Raw genomic sequence first — 19,563 nt, 5'->3', positions numbered from 1 at the left:
ACATATGCGAGTGGTGGGCTATGTATTTTAGTATTTTTCAGCCCAAACCCCCCCCCCCCCCACAACATATGTAGAGTTTCATTCTCTTGGACTGTCGGAGTAAGTTTTCTTTTCCTTTGTTAACATGACAACATTTGTGACTTTTCTTGCTGTATGATTGCGAACTTCTTCAAACTTCAGACATTTCATCTTATTAATCTCAAACTGATTGTACATACAATACAAAAAATTAAAAATCTATAATTAAGATTTAATAATTTAATAATCTCCTTAATATTAACTGTTTTGAACTATTTCTTGTAATTCACATTAAGATAATATATCAATACTAAAATAAACTGCCTTAAATATAATAATAATATAATTTTATTCAAATATTTGATATTAGTTAATAAAATATTGTAATTTCTAAATTTATATACGCATATGGAAAAATTGTATTGTTTGTTGTTTCGTCAATTAATTCTAAACTAGATGACTTTCTACGATATTGCGGGATGATATCAATTAAATATTATTTGGGATAAGTAAACTTTGTATATATTTGAAATTTATAATAATTTCAAAATATTAAATTTGTTGACAAAAAACTATATTGAACTTTTAATCAGCTAGTATAAAATTTTATTACATAATTATGAAAAAGTAAAAGAGAAGAAAATCCATCATATATGAGTTGTCTCCAATATTTATGTGAAATTCAGTAAATATTAAGTTTTGAAAAGAATTTGTTACATTACTTAGATGTATAATATGAATTTATTTTGGAATTTACTAAATATTAATTATTAAGTTAGGGTTCTAGTCAATACTTATCTATAAATTCAGAAAATATAAACACACTTTGGGATGTAGATAATTCGTTATTTTATAACTACATATTTATATTTTCCTAAATCATGTAATCTGCAATCATATATAATATCAATTTAATATAAAGTTAAATTAGCTATTTAAAACAAGGAAATTGCCAAAAATACAATTTTCATAGTACCACTTTTCATGTTTACACTTACCATTTTTACCACTAATTTTAATGAAGGGTTTAGACTTGAATGTTTAGGATTTAGAATTTAGATTTGATGTTTTAGGGTTTATGGTATATAGTTTAGGGTTTAGAGTTGGGAATTTGGGATTTATGGTTGATGTTTTAGGGCTTAGGGTTTAGGGTATATAATTTAGGGTTTAGGGTTTAGAGTTGAGGATTTAGAGTTTAGGGTTTAGAATTGAGGGTTTAGTAATTAGAGTTTGAGACTAGAATTTTGAAAAACATATAAAAACAAGGATATAAGAGTGTTTAATCTTTTAATAAATAAAGTATTTTTTAAAATGTATTTATAGTGGTGGTAAAGATGAATAATGGTACCTTCAAAGTGGTATTTTTAAAAATTCTCCAAAAAATAAACTAACACACATTAAAACATTAAGTCACATATTCTATAAAATACTATTTTAAAAACTGTCTCAAGTAGAATATTTAATATAATATAATACATAAAAGAATTTTGATTAATATATATTTAGAATTACATTCTAATAACTCTTATTTCTATTTATTTAAATATTTTGAATTTAGTTATTGGCATTTTTTGTTTGACAATTATGAAAATCTTCAAGTTTTGATTAATAATAGTTAAATTATGAATATTATAAAGTATTTACGTATTATAATGTTTCACTAATTAAAAGATCTTAAAAATTAATTGATGCATACTACACTACATATCCTATAATAAACATGACTCTAAAGATTGGGTCGAGCAAAAATATTTAGAATTTTATATAATTCTTATTTATACTTATTTTATAAAACTCAAATAGTTGTATTAACTTAAATTGATGATTCATGAGTTAAATCATAAAATATCATAAAAATATATTACCTAAATTATGAAGTAAAATATTTAGAATTCTATCATAATCCTTTGTTTTACTTATTTTAAAAATTAAATAATATTATAAATTAATTACTTATCAGTTAAAATCATAAGAAATGACAAATAAATAAAGTTACCTACAATTATGAAGCAAAATACTTGGAATTTTATCATAATTTTTATTTCTAATTATTTTATAAAATTTAAATAATATTATTATTTTAAATTAATGATTCTTAAGAAAAATCATTAAAATATGATAAATAAACAAGATTGCCTAAATCATGGAGAATATGATACATAAGAAAATTATTTGATTGATTATGGTTCAGTTAAATTGAAATTTAGATGCCTATTAACCAACATCATCAATGTATAAACCGTATATTAATTATATTTTCTACTGATATTGTTATGAAATATATTTCATCGTTTACTACCCAAATATTATACAATCAGTGATCCACTGCTTCGATATCATAAAAGGTTTATCGTTTACTACTCGGTTTTATAAAAAAATAGACTGATTTTACACAATGCATAATGTTACTATACAGCAAATCATTCGCCTGCTAAGTCGTTCTTTAATTTGCTTAAAACTCTTAGAACCTAGAACATATAATTTTTTTTTCTATGCATTATGCTGAAAAACTGTAAAAGATTAACTTTACTCATTGTGGCCTACGTATGTTTTGCTAAACCTTCGTTGGTATGTGTTCAATTTTGAGCACTCTTATTTAATTGAGTCCGTATGCATTTTGCTAGAGATAAATAATTTTAGACTAAGGTCTGGCTAAACTCTTTCTAATGTATCACATTAGCAGTAAAAACACTTAAAGAATTGACACCTTAGCAAATCTAAAATTTAATTAATACAAAATTGAGTGACATCTGTTTAAAAAATCCTCGATTAATAAAGTATTAGGATTAATATATCGAGGATATGTAACCTTAGGTTATTTTAGCCACCTCAATCGAATATCGTCTTCTCCCTCAGATAAATCTATGGAGCGCTTCGACAGATTTGTGGAATTTACTGTTGATGATATTATTGAACTATGGAACTTCTTTTGTATGTTAGCCATATGCAGGCTATTATAACTATTTTTTAAAGAACGAACATTAGCTGAAAACAAGGGTCTGAGATAGTGTTACAAACATATTACATATACAAACACTTTCTAATCAATCTATTGAACTGAATCTATAAAACGGAGCTTTCATAAAAGGAGTAGTTTGATCACATATCCTCCTTTACACTCTACGGCGTTGGTACTCTCCTTTGCCGTCTCTGATCCATATTGTCGAACGCGTTCTCCTAACATGATCTGTGAAGAGACGGTACCTAACACAACACAAAGATGCAGATGGAGACGACATGCATGAGAGTCTGTCTGAGACAAAGACAAGCTTTGCATGAAAAATATAAGAAGAATAACAATACCAACCTCTCATACTCTAGCTTTTGAGTAACTATCCCGTTCAGCAGTAACTCAGAGCTATAGACCTCAGCCCCTAAAGAGAATTAAAAGAAAGAAAAAAACAGTGAATTTCCTGTGAAATCTACTACATTAAATAACCAAGACTGATATAGATCAAATTGTGTAAAGTCACCTCTTTCTAGAAATGGTATGCTGATATCTCGATCCTCTTCACATGATAAGACTAGAAGATTCTCTGGGACCTTATCTTCGCTTAGGACAGATCTTCCGAGTCTTTCCACAGGCTGCAATTTGTTTTCAGTACGAATCAGTTTAGCTTTCATCCACATGGAAGTGTAAGAAAAGGCTAAGAATCAGTACCTGTCCATGAACTGCCTTAACCAAAGTCGTGATTGTGTTTAAACCAGGCTTTGTATTTGGAGTGATAAAGACTCTTCTCCCCTGAAGTAGTGTAAAGATAACGAATCAAAAAGGGAAAACAAACCAGCTAGAAGACTATAGGACTTAAAACCAAAAGGTTGTGTAGTTAGTACCTTTAGTAGTGGGTTCTGCCGGGCACGAGACAAAGAAACCCCCATGTTGAAACCGAACTCCTTCTCCTTCTTTGAGTCTCTGAGAATGTAAAGATCCTCGTCAACATATATGTTGACTTGATCAATGCTTTCAAGCCATTGTGTTGTCACCACTGGCTTCCCTGAAGCGATTGCCTCAAGCATGTTCCTTGTTCGCATAAAGTTATCCGCTACAAAGTGTGTTGCCTCCAGCATCGAAGATGCTTCCGAGATATCAAACTTAGCCAAAATCTGTTAAGCAAATAACAGATTGTTAGAAGTTTGCTTTATACGTTTTATATAAAACTGAGAGAGAGGAAAAAAGTAAGACCTTCTTCTGATGCTTGGTCACATCTTCATCAAGATGCTGGCTGAACAAGACACGTATACTACCTAAATCTCTTATCTTTCTTGTACGCTTCGTCTCAGAAATAGGTTCAACTAGTGGTAATGTCAAGCTACGAATTTCCCTTGTAGTAGTGTTTGATGTACTACGAGAATCCTTGCACGTAAGTCTATGATACTCATCTCCCATGCATATAGGCGACACATTCTTTGAAGGCGCCTTAGATTTGACTGGAGTATCAAAAGCAGGATCCGAACTCCTCTCTGCCTCATTATCCTCATCTTTCGAAATACGAGCTGATCTTCTCCGCTTGGAGTAACTCAACACCTCTGCTTCACCTCCACTAGATTGCTTAATCAGCTTAGACTTGCAACGTTTGTTTGATAACTCTCCTCCTCTCTTCTCTGTACTTGACACAACAACTTCCTCTGGCATATGAAGTTTCTCATTCTTCTCACAAGCCTTGGCAGGAACTGATTTAGCTTTCTTGGTTTTTGGTTTCAACGATTCAACATCATTATCCAAAGCCTCAATCCCCTTAAGTCTTTTGGATTTCCTGGTAACAACAACTCCACGACTAGAAACAACATCATTATCAATTTGCCTGGCGTCTCCAGAGTGCAGATCATTGATCGCTTCAGCAGCCATTTGCGTATCAAAGCCTGCTTCTACTTCTTCACGCCTATCATAGATTCTTCTATTACTGTCCAACTTATTAACAAGATTCTTTTTTGGTTTAGCAGGACTCGGACATGCCTTCTTCATCCTTCTTTTCAACAATTCATCTTTACCCATAGCATGAATCCTCTTAGTTCCTTTGGATTGTCTAGTAATAACTCCACCATTAGAAAACTCTCTCTCTTCTGTAAGACAAGCATCAACTTTGCTGCCGTCTCCAGAGCACACAGCATCAACAGCTTCAGCCGCCGCTTGTTCATCATACCCTAGAGCTACCAATTCACGCATATCAGATATTCTCTTATTATCTTCATCCGAAACCGCATCTAACTCTTTGCCAAGATTCTTCGTAGCGGTTTGGATCATCTTTCGACCCCTAGTAACACTGCGATGCAACAGTCTGGAATCAGAACGAACCTTTCTTTTATCCACTGCAACTCCAAGTCCTTTTCTAGGCAAGGTTGAAGATCTTCTTGCTTTAGTTGCAACCCCAAAAATTTCATCTCGTCTTCGAAGACAAATGTCACCTCCTCCTTCATCCTCAAGATTATCATCCCAGTCAAAAACACTGTTTCCAACAGCTCTAGCTTTGTAACTTACCTTCTTCGCTAACTCTTGTGGACCTTTAACACTCGGAATGCTTTTTGATTTTTCTTCTGTTCTCCTCCCACAATCAGCTTCAACTTCAACATCAAACCTTAGACCTGACTCGCTAATGAGTTTATCAACAAATTCAAGAGCATTGGCTTGTGATGCCTCGCCAGGCTCTTGAGAGTCTACATAGCTCAAACCAGGACAAGGACAGTTTTCTTCAGGAGAATCGTCCTCAAGGAAAAGCTTCCTCGCTGTTCTGTTTCCTTCATTTTTCTTTTGTACAGACATATTGGGAGGACATTCCTGATTATCTACTTCTCCAACCTTTGGTTCTAGACGGGAACTTTGTTTAACTCCTTGACCAGAGGAATGAGAGTTGGGTAAAGTAGAACAGTCACTGTTGAGAAGCTTTCGGGCTGCAACACGAGCAGAAGAACGAAAAGCTGCAGAACGAACTGAAGCAAACCTAGCCACCTTCCCTAATGAAATAACAAAAAAAAAAATGCAAATGAGAGAGGAGGATTCAAACTCTTTATAAGTGTTCATGAGAACCTATAGACAAAAGTTTCAAACTTGGGAAGCATAGAAACTCACCAGAGATTCCGTGTTCATTCGAGACAGAATCAACGGTTGATTTAATGTTTTCATTAGGAAGCTCTCCAGCCTTATCTTCACTCAATAACAGGATTGCTCCTCCACAGTCAGAGATGTGCCTCTCGCTGCTGTTATCTTCCAAGAAAACAGTAGCATCATCATCATCATCACTATCCGCAACAACAACATCCTCTTCTTCATCAAAACGATCGAGCACCTGCGTATCCAAGCCATCAGAGCCTTGAATTAACTGCTGATCCTCCTCCCCAAAATCCAGATATTGAGTTTGACCACAAAGAAGAAACTCTTCCTTATCCATGACCTGAGTCTCCGTATACTCATCGTCGTTTATCCAAGCAGCATCGTCCTCAAAAGGTACAGTGTCCTCCTGCATGATAAACTCATTGCCAAAACTCCCAATCCAATGATCTTTCATCTCTTTACCTAACATACGAAACAAAACAAGAGTCAATTGAATGATTCCACATAAACACACCAAAGTAAGGTTCTTTCCCTAAATCACGTTAAGTGTAGAGAGAAACCCAGAGGGAGGAGAGCTTTACGAAGATTAAAGACTAAGGAGATGGTACCAGAGTGAGAAGGAGAGTGGATGGGCTGGGTGGTGTCTTGATTCGCCGAAACGTTCTTCTTCGCTTTGCCCATTTCAGGTGAGGAAAGTCAGAGGAAGAAGAGGGGGAAAGACTGTGATTTAGCCGCGTAAAGACAGTAAAGTGTGTCGTTAGGGTTTGTGAATAGTTCAGCGATGAACGTAGAAATTTATATGGTTTTCAAAAGGGCGTTTGGTCTAGTGGTATGATTCTCGCTTAGGGTGCGAGAGGTCCCGAGTTCAATTCTCGGAACGCCCCTCTTTTTTTCTAATCATTTATTTGAACGCCATGACACAATTGTGAGAACCAAGCTTGGTACTAATACAACTTCAGAAACGGTCACTTCCACAGCTAATTTATAAATTAAGACAGGTCGTCTACACTAAGGACAAACCTTTTCTCCCAATTTCACATTTTGAGGTTTCAGATCTTTAGTCTTCATCTCCGAGAATATCTTTAAGACCTTCCAGTAGAAAAGCCTCCATGAACGCCCAGAAAAGTGATCTCATCAGGTTTTGTATCTGATTACTCCATCTTTCTCTATATTTATTTGCCTTTCTTATGAATGGCAAGACACATCTATACTCATCTTCTATAACGCCCATGATTACCACCTAGCAATTTCTCAAACTATTCAAAAATAATTGAATTTACTTGAAAAAATGGGTGTAGACAAACTTCTTTTTAGATTCCTTTATTTGAGTGAGGCTACAAAAGGGTGACTCTTGTCAGTTTTGTTTGAATACTATTTAGTGGACACATCTTATAGTTGCTTGCAGTAATGTGGCCTCCAAATCATCAGCTGAGAAGAGCTTTGTTCTTGTTAACTCATCCACATCCACACTAACTCTTAAAACCCAGAGTTTACCAAAGCATTGACCATTTATTGCAGAGATGTCGGATCTCGGTGAAGCTGCTACAGTCTCTGTTTTTTTTTAAAAGGTGTTATTATATAGAGGACAGAACATGGTTTAGGTTAAAAGAATTTGGTTGAAAGAGAATTGATTTCATAGAGAATCCAAACCTTCGTTTTGGTGCTTCAGAACATCCACCGGACACTCCTTTACCAGCTTCTTGAGTTCACCCTCAAGTGCTGACTTCTTCTCATCACGGTACGCCTGTGAAGAATAGACAGAACATGTTGCAGATAATGTTCGGTTTGAGGATGCTACCGGTGAGAATGGACGAGGCAACTTACTTTTATTGGTAACAAAGATTCGAATTGTTTGAAGTTGTATTCGAATTTCGTTTCTTGTTTCTCATCTCGTAAGATCTTTGGTTAGAGTAGGGATGATGCTAATGACTTGTAAGAGAGAGGACATGTGTTCTCTGGAAAGTTGACATAGAGGACGGTTAGAGACAAAAAAAACTGTAAAAAAGCACTTGGTTTTTTAGAAAAAGTGGGAAATTGCCATGGTCAAACATATATATGATGTTAATGGTTGTGAATTGTGATTATGGAGAAGATGAAGAAGATAAAGAAGAGTAAACACATAAGAAAATAGGTTAAAAGTGTAATCACATCACTATTGTGAGAATTATGAGAATATGAGATGTAGAATGAAGAACAAAAGAGAGAGAAGGATGAGAATAATTTTCGTTAGATATTGAAAAGTCACATTACAATACAATATAAGAAAGTAGATAGAAACTAAGTTAGAACTCTCTTATTCAAGAAGCAAAACACACTTGGCTTACTAGATAAGCTACAATAAAAATATATGTCTGTTTTTACTGTAGTTCTGCGGAGGTGAACACAAACCGTTCGTTTTTGAAATTAGAATGAGAATGTAGTTAAGTACAATAACGAAAAAGAGGAAAAATAGTCAACTTAAACAATCTAAACGAGGTCTAACTAAGAAGAAAAAAGGCGCTTGACTTGAAACTAAAAAAGTTAGTAGGCCTTGGCATTTCGAGTATCTTGTTGGATTTGATTCGGTTTGGTTATTTCGGATATCTACTAGTTTAGATAGAATATCAGAGAATCTATTATATTTGTCTATTTTCGGTTCGGGTAGTTTCAAGTTAGGTTTAGACTTAGTTCGAATAGTAAAAACTAAAAAAATACCCGGAAATCTAGATTTCATTTGGTTCCGATTCTGATTCGGTTATTCCATATAGTTCGAATAATTCAAATTAGATATCTGGTATTTTGAATAAAATATCAAAAAATTTGGTAATTTAGAAAGAAATCTCGAATATTTGGATTATTTTGGTTATATGTTTTTCTGTAGAATTATTGAAAACTAAAGGTGAAGAACGACCATTATGAAAGTGAACTTCTTGAACATGTATGTCTTGGAAGAACTGAAACCAAAATCAGGTTTCTTGTTAACATATCTGTGGAGTCTATGGAGCATCAGCGTTTTGATGATGATATTAAAATAATTAAAATACTAAACTTCATCTATACTATTAAAATAGAAATATTCTGAAAAATCTACTTAAACAAAGTTGTTGCACCTTCATTAATAGCATATTTTTTTTTTGGGCTAACATTTAATAGCATATTAGTAATTTAGTTAATGGTCTTACATATAATTCTAATAAACCAATCTATATTACTAATCAACTTCAACCGCATAATATGAAATGTGTGGGACCCAATTTCTCAATTTAGTGCACGATGTTTTTTGATATGCCAAACTTACTACCAATTTAATACTTGAGTATATGTTATTAAGCACTTTAGTTATACATTATACATTAATTAATCTAATAAATTAATAGCTGCCTATATTTACTTCTCTTACTACTAATCCCTCAAATCTAAAGTTGTGTTCTACATTTACACAACACATCATAGTTAAAAATATCAAATGATTTTTGTACTTCAATTTTTAATTCTATATTATTAAAAGATAATCATTCAAAGTAATCTACTAAGAAAGGTTGTAAGATTTTTTTTTGTCATTGACTAAAAGAAACAGACTCAGAATGGCAAGAAAGGTTGTAAGATCATTTGTAATTATTTATCATTTTTATCTTACTATTAAATATTCTAACCATCCAAAATTTTAAATATTTTTAGCGAATCATATTACTCAATATTTCATGTGATATACTTTTCTCTAAAATATTTTATCATCTAACATTATGGTTGTTATGCAATAATGCTATATACCATATTTTATGCTCAACATAGACCTAGAATATTTACACATTAATTATAAAAGTGAGTTAGCATATGTTATAGAACATAAAAACACTTTAGTAAACTATCTCTTAAAAATTATATATTATGTTAAATTATTTTTTATAAAGGTTATTTATAAAAATATTTTAAACCTTAAAAACTTTTTATTTTTATCAAAATGAAATAACCTACAAATCTATACTATTAAATTAGCCAAAAAATCTCTCGAATAAATCTTAAGTCTTACCAATTCAACAAATCAACACTTATAAAATACAGACAAATATAATGCAAGAGGTTTGGGTATTCAGATCTTCGAGTCGGGTACAGATTAGTTCCTTTCAGATGTGATTTTTCGGGTCCTAAGCATTTGGATCCAACTAGATGTTTTTAAAAATCAATTTGGGTTTGAAATGGTTCCTTTTTGAATCCAGATCAGTTCGAGTCCGTAAATCAAGTACATGTAACTACATATTGTAATTTGGAAATATAGTGGGTCGTCGTCAATTCATGTATTTAAGACCAAAAAAACTCCAAATACCTGAAGACATGAAAAATCCAAAACACAAAAAGTACCCAAAAATCCTAACAAATACTAGAAATATTCAAATATCCAAAAAAATCTTAAATTTCACCCAAAATTTTACTTGAAGAACCAATAATATCCAAAGTTCTATTCGAATACACAAAATATAATTTTAAAATATTTGAAATTTTACCAAAACCCGAAACTATAACCAAAACCTGAATCCGAAACTTATAAAGCATATATTTAATACTGAAACATATTTTAAATAATCAAATATATACAAAACATTTTTGGGTACTTTTGGTACTCGGACTGGGACAGATACATGGTCCAAAAAAACACAATAGTACTTTCTTTAATCCTAGACCTGAACCTATATATTTGTGTCGGTTTTAGTTTAGATTTTTGGATTCGGGTAAAATGCACATGTCTAAGAAAGAATTACATAAGAATGTACATATAAAATCTAAAATAAACTAATTCATATTTATATAAGTTATATTATTTTTTATTCGGTATAATAGAACTTTGTAGCATAATAATATATAAAATTCTAGAACTAATTGATATCAAATTCTATTTATAACCCAAATAAAACCCGCGTTTTCGAAACGCGGGTCAAAATCTAGTAAGTATATTATTTCTTGATTCTTGATTTATATCAAAAGTGAAAACCTTGAGCTGTATATATCAGAGCTCGTAGAATCTCTTTTCACGTGACCCTTTAACAAAAATCATTTTTAGATTGCCGTCCAAGGCTTCAAATTCAAGCCACATATGTGCTCTTCTTATGTCCAAAGTTTGGCGCGAATCAAGCAACCGCAAGAAGCAAAAATTATATTTCTTTTATGATACTGTAATTTCTCTTATATTTTTACTAGCTAATATACAATTATGTAATTTCTCTTATATTCGCCTCTGTGTAGGAGTCTGAGTTCTTGGATCGAGGGAGAAATCTGTCTCCAAGTCTTGAGCAAAGCCATTCCAAATCGGAAAGCTGGCCTAATGCATTCTGAGGCTGTGCTATGACAACATTATAATCTATAGATCTCAATACGCCAAGATAACGGGCAAAGTCCTTGTCATCAGAGATGTCTCGCAAGATAGCCATCACATTTGCTGGAGCACCATTACCAACTACCCAGTCGCGTAGTTCCTCACGTATCATCTCACGTCTAGCGTCTTTATGTGCTGAAACAATATATATATATATATATATATATATATATATATATATATATATATATATATATATATATATACACATAAATAAAGCCATATAAGTGAAAAAGAGAAAGAGTGAGTGAGGAATTCACCTGTGGGTGTGTGATGAAACACGATTCCAGATTGATTCATATCTTCAATGAATTCACCTGCGGGTGTGTTTTCATCACCAAACGGATCTTGGCCAAAAGCATGGATGGTAAGTGTACCACGATAATTCATTTTCTCAAAGGCCGATCAAATGGTCTGTGAAGCCTCAGCTGCAGTGAGACCAAAATATTTAAATTATTTGTTATGATTTGATCTTAACTCGTAAAACTATAACACACTAAAATATAAAATTTACTGATATTTTTCAATCAGAAAGACTATTTTACAATTTTAAATAAATAATAATTTATAAAGAGTTGCCAAAAGCTACTAGTAGTGATTTGATCAAAAAAAGAATATGTTTTTAGACGAAAAGAGAATATGTTTTTATCATAACATTTTGTACATATTCCAAAACCTTTTAAATGTAGGCATGATCAAGTTTTTGTTTGAAGAATTATTTTTTAAATGCGATTGGTCCAAGATCGAGAAAGCCTACAATTTTTCAGCTTATATGAATATCCAATCATATGACAACAATAAATGTCTGTGTTTTATCCCACTTTATTGGAGCATTGTAAACTATTTTTCCATTACATTTCATATTGTAAAATTATGTACAATTTGTGTACAATCTCTGCACACATCAATAAATTAACAAACTTTAGAGATGATTCCTTTTAGAAAAATAGGAATGGTTATGAAGAAAAAAAATAGATTTAGATACTACTTTTATCGAAATTGAGATCGATCATATATACACAAAATTCAATAAATACTGAATATAATCAGACACAATCATTAAGTTAGCACAAAGGGACAATAAATCAAACTATTATTTCCAAACACAAGTTTAAATGTGTTATGTGGCTACAACTATTATAGTATTTTTGTGCAAGTAGTCAAAATACATCTGTTACATTTTATTTATTTACCAAATTTTTATTCATTCAAAATAAATCACCATTCACTATATATACACTGTGTAGCACAATATAAAATCATCATATAGTTTCTAGTATATGGGTTAGTTAGAAAAGTGTGTAATCCTAGCATTTTTAGTTATACTTGTTGAAGTTAAAATAAAGTTTATTCTGAGGGGCTCAAATTTAGTTCATTAACTATCTTGGGCTTATTATTCCCTTGTTGGAGGCCCCCATTAGATTAACAATTGTTTGTTCAAGAAGAAAAATTAACAATTAACAAAATGTTACAGTAATGCGAACAATAATTGTAAGCGATTCCTAGACGTGTCATGTAGTCTATTTTAACTAGCGTTACTCTTAACCTCCACAATGTAATCCACCAAAATAACGAAAAGTTTCGAACAAACTGACCCCAAGCAAAAAACTTGCTAACCTTTTGCAAAAGAGGCAAGTATTACACAACGAAGTTTTTTTTTCTTTTGCCAACGAAATAAAAGTTAAAATAAAAAACAAGTCGAACAAACAAAAGATTAATTTGGAGGGAATTAGTAGCAAGTTGAGCAAAAACCATTCTGCACCGAAAAGCTAACAAAATCAGAATTTGTAGGGATGCAGGCGCTACCAAGCTATTGAACTTTTCGCAGTGTGTAGGAGTCTGAGTGTCTGGATCGAGGGAGAAATATGTCTCCAAGTCTTGAGCAAAGCCATTCCAAATCGGAAAGCTGGCCTAATGCGTTTTGAGGCTGTGCTATGACGACATTATAATCTATCGATCTCAATACGCTAAGATAACGGGCAAAGTCCTTGTCACCAGAGATGTCTCGCAAGATAGCAATCACATTTGCTGGAGAATCATTACCAACTACCCAGTCGCGTAGTTCCTCACGTATCATCTCACGTCTAGCGTCTTTATGTGCTGAAACAATATATAAAAGGCAGATAAATAAAGCCATATATATAAGTGAAAAAAGAGAAAGATTGAGTGCTAAGAGATGTCACCTGTGGGTGTGTGATGAAACACGATTCCAGATTGATTCATATCTTCACCTGCGGGTGTGTTTTCATCACCAAGTGGATCTTGGCCAAAAGCATGGATGGTAAGAGTACCAGGATAATTCATTTTCTCAAAGGCAGATCTAATGGTCTGTGAAGCCTCAGCAGCAGTGAGACCAACAGGTATTGGGCAATCCACCAGGTCCCAGAAGACGACCGAGTTTGCAGCTTTTAATCGCTCCTGAGGCATATAGAGCAGAGGGAGATGACAACCAAAGCAAACAATCATGATTACAAACAGCAAGAGCGAGCAAGCACCTGCCAAGGAGTCAAAGGTGGTACACTTGTCTTCATGATTCATACATAGCATCAAAGACCGTATTTATTCCTCATTTATCATGACAAAACACAACAAACACTTAAGCATAATTTTCCACAAAGAGGTACAACATTTTATTACTGTCCGTGGAGATTGTACAGAAATTGTACATAATTTTACAATTTGAAATGTAGCAGAAAAAGAATTTAGAATGCTCCAATAAAGTGGGATAATATACATACATATATTGTTGTCATGTGATTGAATATTCAATATACACATCGACTTTTTAATACATATCGACTTTACTTTAAAATAATAATCTTTTATGTAACTTTTTTGAAAATAAGTAATTAAGATCGTGCTTGTGAGAACGATAATTTTAATAAAGTTGATTTCAAGCCTTTTACAAATACGCTCTTTATACTTCTTTCGGTAACTTTTTGTATGTATCTAATTTTGGCCAACTCAATATCGAGAAGATCGAAGTATATCCCAATATGCTCATCTTCCCATATAATTTGTTTTTGTTTCGATAGTTATATTAAAATAATTAAAATACTAAACTTCATACTATTTCTTGATTCTCGATTTATATTAAAAGTGAAAACCAATTGAGCTGTATATATCAGAGCTCGTAGAATCTCTTTTCACGTTTTAACAAAAATGATTATTAGATTGCTGTCCAAGACTTCAAGCCACATATGTGCTCTTCTTATGTCCAAAGTTTGGCGCGAATCAAGCAACCGCAAGAAGCAAAATTATATTTCTTTTATGATACTGTAATTTCTCTTATATTTTTACTAGCTAATATACAATTATGTAATTTCTCTTATATTCGCGGAGTCTGAGTTTCTGGATCGAGGGAGAAATCTGTCTCCAAGTCTTGAGCAAAGCCATTCCAAATCGGAAAGCTGGCCTAATGCGTTTTGAGGCTGTGCTATGACGACATTATAATCTATCGATCTCAATACGCTAAGATAACGGGCAAAGTCCTTGTCACCAGAGATGTCTTGCAAGATAGCAATCACATTTGCTGGAGAATCATTACCAACTACCCAGTCGTGTAGTTCCTCACGTATCATCTCACGTCTAGCGTCTTTATGTGTTGAAACAATATATAAAAGGCAGATAAATAAAGCCATATATATAAGTGAAAAAAGAGAAAGATTGAGTGCTAAGAGATGTCACCTGTGGGTGTGTGATGAAACACGATTCCGGATTGATTCATGTCTTCAAGGAATTCACCTGCGGGTGCGGGTGCGTGTGTGGGTGTGGTTGTGTTTTCATCAGTAGTATACTCCACATCTCTTGGTTCTGAGACAAGCGGATCTTGGCCAAAAGCATGGATGGTAAGAGTACCACGATAATTCATTTTCTCAAAGGCCGATCTAATGGTTTGTGAAGCCTCAGTAGCAGTGAGACCAACAGGTATTGGGCAATCCACCAGGTCCCAGAAGACGACCGAGTTTGCAGCTTTTAATAGCTCCTGAGGCATACAGAGCAGAGGGAGATGACAGGATGTACAACCAAAGCAAACAGTCATGATTACAAACAGCAAGAGCTAGTACCTGCCAAGGAGTCAACGGTGGTACACTTGTCTTCATTTTTTGTTCGATTTGGCTTAGAAGTTTGTCTCCAGCTGAGAGGCTTGAGCAGATACCGTCCTTACCAAGTAGCTGTCCTCCTGATGATGCGTCGTTTTGACAAGGAGGCTGAGCTAAGATAACATTGTAGGAAAATCTTAAATTCAACAGGTAAATTATCCTTAAGAGCTCAATGTGTCCTGAGATGTCTCCCAGGAGTAGCATATGATTTACTGGCTCAATACTAGTGCAACGAGCAGCAGCAAGCAGGCGCAGTGCAATCTGCCAATGTCGCGCATCTCTATCTCCTGAGACCATGCATGCATTATATGTAAATTAAGATCAAACAAAAATAGTATATTAATTAGACAGAAAAAACAAGCTCACCATCTTTTAGGTAAGAGACGTTATCACATCCAGAAAATCCTGGGGGGCAGGGGTGAACATCAAGAAAAGACGTGATTGAGACATAGCCAAAATAACCCCTTTCAGAAAGAGCATCTTTTATGTTTTGCCAAACATCAAAGGAATGGAGACCAGGAGGGAGTGGGTAAGCCCTGGTGTCCCAGAAGACACATGTTCTTGCTCTCTTGGCCATATTTCTACTAAAGGAAAATGCGTAACCATCCTTTGGTATTGCAATATTAAATGGCACCTTAGCAACCTGATCCTGATGAGAAGGAGGAAGAGGTTTCGGAATTTGATCCAAAGGTGGTGGTGGTTCTTCCTTATCAAAAGTTTTCCCTATGCCCAACTTGTTGATAAGTTGTTCTCCAGCTTCAAGACGGGAGGAAAGCCATTCTTTATCAAAAACCTCCTCCTCCTCCTCTCCTGCTGATGCGTTTTGAGGAGGCTGTGCTAGAAGGACATTGAATTTTCTTCTGGAATTCAACAACCGAATAGCTCTTTGAAATTCCACGTGTTCAGATATGTCTCCCACGACTAGCATCAAGTTCAAGAACGTCTTTGAATTTTCATAATTCGCCTGAGCAAGTAAGAATGTAATGATGCTCCAAACTCTAGCATCTTTGCCCTTAGCTGTAAAATTAACACAGATCAATAGATATATATATATAGATATACACAAAAATAAAAACAAAAAGCAAAGAATGGTGGATTTTTGTTTGATCTTAATTTACTAATTAATTATCGAGTTTTGTTTCTTTTCTCTTAATTTCATTTGTTGAATTTTGTTTCTTTTCTCTTAATTTCATTTGTTGAATTTTTGAGATCTGATTAATTCTCAATCTTTGGATCTAACCCGTAATAAAAAATGGTGGATTTTTGTTTGTCGAGGTTTGTGGTTTTATCGTCGGTCATTTTTTTTTTGTATTGAGCAAAAATTGTGCAATCTTTTTTTAAAAAACTTGTCTTTCGTCTATTTCATATGTAAAATTAAGAAAACAAAGAAAAGAGAGAAAACCAAGATAATTAGGTCCAGTTTATTTGGTCTAGTTTATTTATTTCTTCAAGATAATTAGTAGTTGCGTTTTGAAAATATTTCATTTACTCATCTTGAAGAAACAAATAATGAAATATTTTCAAAACGCAACCACTAATTAATAAACTAAACTAGACCAAATTTTCACCATTAGAGATTTAGAGTCCAGCTAATAGATCTTGTTCCCCTAAGACCATTACAGGGATGTCAAATTTAAGTGAAGCTGCTACAGTCTGTTTATTAACATGAATACATACATTGCTTAGGTTATAATCTTTTGGTTTCCAGTATGAACAAAATGAATTCATTTCAAAAGAAAAATTCTATATTGTTATCTTCTTTGTTTTGATGCTTTCAGAACATACAGCGGCCACTCGTTAACCAGCTTCTTGAGTTCAGCCTCAAGTGCTGACTTCTTCTCATCAGGGTTTATGTCCTAGCAGAAAACAGTAAGCAGGTGGCATCTAAGTAGTTGTGATATCTATAATCTATAAGATAGATAATGCAATAACTATAGTCTATAGATAAATGCAACATGGAAAGTTGGGATATCTCAAAACACCAAAGTAAGGATATCACATATCTCAAGAGCATTTCAAATTCAAGTTATTCAGTGGTTGTGAAAAACCTCATCTATAGAACAAGAAAATCCATGTAAGTACATGAGATGTGGTCTTGCAGAATTTATTTAAGAGTACTTTGGCTAATAGATCTATCAGTGGACTAAATCCTTTGTACCGGGTTGTAGAGGCAGCAGGTCATTTGCCTTGAGGAGTTTCAGTACTTCGTCCATGAGGATGGCGTTCTTATTCTCTAACGCATATGAGACTACATACATAAACCAGAGAGAAAAAAACATCCTTAAAATCTGAGGCACCAAACAACTTAGTTAATGTGTGAACATTATTGTTTCCAAAGAGCCCGTTTGCGTGCAAGTGAACAACAGCCAAGTTCTAAAACAAAAGTAACTCAGTAAAAACAATAGAGGTTTGTGGATTAGTGATTACCATATGGTTAATTGCCCCCAACACGTCTTAGCGACTTAGATTGCAATAAAAGTTGTCATGAATACAGAGAAAATCAACAATCCATAAACAAACACAATCGATACTGAGAATTATCTTTAACATAACAAGAAGGAACACATACAAGGGAGAAGAAGAAGTAAACTAGTTTACCAAGCATTTGGAGGCACTGCTGAGATCAAGAGCTAAAAAACAAAGCTTCAGACTTAAAGCAACCATGTAGGCTTCTCAAAAGTTTGATCTCAACATAAGCAACCCTTTCATTTCATGCGTGTGTGATTGAGTCCAAGTCTTTACCTTTTGTTCTCTTTCAGATTAACAAAGTCCTAAAACAAAACAAAACAAAACAAAACCTTGCCAAGTTGAAGAGATGGTACCTGGAGATTGATGGTTCGACCCATTGCCATTGATAATGTTCAGGCTGATTCTTTGGTAAAAATTGGCTTTGAATGTATGAACGTTGAAAGTTCTGTATTTTAAGTTATTTGAATTCAAAAAAACGGTTGACCAAAAGAATACATCAAACTATTTTGGATATAAATACCAAACATCCCAAGAAAATTTCCAACAATGACATCAAATTTGATATTGAAATTACATCAAATTTAGTGTCTTGGTCTTATAATTTTTTGTCATCTCCAATAATACCAAATTTTATACCAAAAGTAATAATATATATTACTGATATTATTGATAAATAATTATTTTATCACATTTAGATTATTATTTATATTTTTATTATTTGTAAGTGATAAATGTTAATAGTTATTTAGTGATTTATTTTGAAAATTAATAAAAAAAATAATCATATGAAAATAAATAAAAATGAAAATAATATTTTAATTACAAATTTGATAGCAATTGAACTATATTAAATGAAACATAATAAAATATGCATTTTAAAAATTTGGTGTGATGAATAATATAGTATTACACTAAATTTGGTGTAACACTATTCATATCACCCCAAATTTAATGAGATGATGTTAATTTTAGTGTTTTGTTGTAGCTGAAATTATACCAAACTTGATGTTTTGATGTTAGTTTGGAGATGGTCAAATAATTAGAATTTTTTTACGAAACTATGGACTCATTATTATAAGTATAAATATAATCTACAAAATTTTGTATAAGAGAAAAAAACTAAATTATACTTTCTGATTTGTTTCTTCAACAAATTAAGAATAAAAATATAAAATTATATTATTAATACAAAAAGAAATAGAGACGTGGGAACCTAATGGAGTCAGAAACAAAAACTGAATTGGCTTAATTAGGGGACGGCAAAACGGTGATGAATCTGTGACAAGTGGTGATCTATGTTTTATCTTTGGGAGAATCGATCGCTTTATCAAAAATGGTCCATTCATGAGTGGTCACGCTACTCTCAATATGTCATCATATTCCTTCATCTTATTCCAACATATAGAATCCAGGAATATATGTGTGTATATGTCATCGTTATTGTATTTCTTATATATATGAAATAATTTGCTGGATATGAAAATTAATTAATGCATCATTGTTCAATTACTTGGAACATTTTTGGAGTCATTCAAGACAGTGATATGGATTTGTGTAAGAATGTAGACTTCAGAAAATCC

General features: G+C 33.0%; 2 protein-coding genes, 3 long non-coding RNA genes and 1 other non-coding gene across 6 annotated transcripts; 1 reads left to right on the top strand and 5 right to left on the bottom strand.

The window, feature by feature from the left end:
- Window positions 1–2,942: 2,942 nt before the first annotated feature.
- On the bottom strand, window positions 2,943–6,831 carry LOC108829392 (uncharacterized). Its single transcript, XM_018603050.2, has 8 exons — window positions 6,673–6,831; window positions 6,083–6,526; window positions 4,202–5,967; window positions 3,853–4,122; window positions 3,680–3,760; window positions 3,492–3,603; window positions 3,326–3,392; window positions 2,943–3,222 (listed from the first exon to the last, which is right to left on the bottom strand). The coding sequence occupies exons 1-8, from the start codon at window positions 6,743–6,745 to the stop codon at window positions 3,132–3,134; spliced, it is 2,904 nt and encodes a 967-aa protein (XP_018458552.2). The 5' UTR covers window positions 6,746–6,831; the 3' UTR covers window positions 2,943–3,131.
- A 45-nt stretch (window positions 6,832–6,876) lies between these two features.
- Window positions 6,877–6,948, top strand: TRNAP-AGG (transfer RNA proline (anticodon AGG)). The gene has a single exon. It is a non-coding gene; the product is annotated as a tRNA-Pro (tRNA).
- Window positions 6,949–7,067: 119 nt separating this feature from the next.
- On the bottom strand, window positions 7,068–8,270 carry LOC130496464 (uncharacterized). The gene is made up of 3 exons (XR_008935604.1): window positions 7,889–8,270; window positions 7,715–7,808; window positions 7,068–7,615 (listed from the first exon to the last, which is right to left on the bottom strand). It is a non-coding gene; the product is annotated as an uncharacterized LOC130496464 (long non-coding RNA).
- A 2,906-nt stretch (window positions 8,271–11,176) lies between these two features.
- LOC130496486 (uncharacterized) lies at window positions 11,177–11,737 on the bottom strand. Its single transcript, XR_008935625.1, has 2 exons — window positions 11,672–11,737; window positions 11,177–11,546 (listed from the first exon to the last, which is right to left on the bottom strand). It is a non-coding gene; the product is annotated as an uncharacterized LOC130496486 (long non-coding RNA).
- Window positions 11,738–12,970: 1,233 nt separating this feature from the next.
- On the bottom strand, window positions 12,971–16,525 carry LOC108829368 (uncharacterized). Its single transcript, XM_056988688.1, has 4 exons — window positions 15,881–16,525; window positions 15,479–15,801; window positions 15,099–15,396; window positions 12,971–13,511 (listed from the first exon to the last, which is right to left on the bottom strand). Exons 1-4 carry the CDS (start codon window positions 16,440–16,442, stop codon window positions 13,222–13,224), a joined length of 1,473 nt encoding a protein of 490 aa, XP_056844668.1. The 5' UTR covers window positions 16,443–16,525; the 3' UTR covers window positions 12,971–13,221.
- Window positions 16,526–17,199: 674 nt separating this feature from the next.
- Window positions 17,200–18,452, bottom strand: LOC130496370 (uncharacterized). The gene is made up of 4 exons (XR_008935472.1): window positions 18,113–18,452; window positions 17,942–17,975; window positions 17,673–17,762; window positions 17,200–17,370 (listed from the first exon to the last, which is right to left on the bottom strand). It is a non-coding gene; the product is annotated as an uncharacterized LOC130496370 (long non-coding RNA).
- Between the last annotated feature and the right edge of the window lie 1,111 nt (window positions 18,453–19,563).

This window comes from Raphanus sativus, chromosome 6 (genome assembly GCF_000801105.2).
Source record: "Raphanus sativus cultivar WK10039 chromosome 6, ASM80110v3, whole genome shotgun sequence".
Lineage (NCBI taxonomy): Eukaryota > Viridiplantae > Streptophyta > Magnoliopsida > Brassicales > Brassicaceae > Raphanus > Raphanus sativus.
This window is presented reverse-complemented; position numbering and strand designations above follow the sequence as displayed.

What these genes read in the sequence shown, in the direction of transcription:
- LOC108829392 (XM_018603050.2), bottom strand. Translation starts at nt 6,745, where the DNA reads ATGGGCAAAGCGAAGAAGAACGTTTCGGCGAATCAAGACACCACCCAG. An exon ending in GGCAGAACCCACTACTAAAG is followed by an intron (nt 3,761 to 3,852) that starts GTACTAACTACA and finishes ACACTACTTCAG; the next exon opens with GGGAGAAGAGTCTTTATCAC. An exon ending in CATACCATTTCTAGAAAGAG is followed by an intron (nt 3,393 to 3,491) that starts GTGACTTTACAC and finishes AATTCTCTTTAG; the next exon opens with GGGCTGAGGTCTATAGCTCT.
- LOC108829368 (XM_056988688.1), bottom strand. Translation starts at nt 16,442, where the DNA reads ATGCTAGTCGTGGGAGACATATCTGAACACGTGGAATTTCAAAGAGCT. An exon ending in CACCGTTGACTCCTTGGCAG is followed by an intron (nt 15,397 to 15,478) that starts GTACTAGCTCTT and finishes TGTATGCCTCAG; the next exon opens with GAGCTATTAAAAGCTGCAAA. An exon ending in GTTTCATCACACACCCACAG is followed by an intron (nt 13,512 to 15,098) that starts GTGACATCTCTT and finishes ATATTGTTTCAG; the next exon opens with CACATAAAGACGCTAGACGT.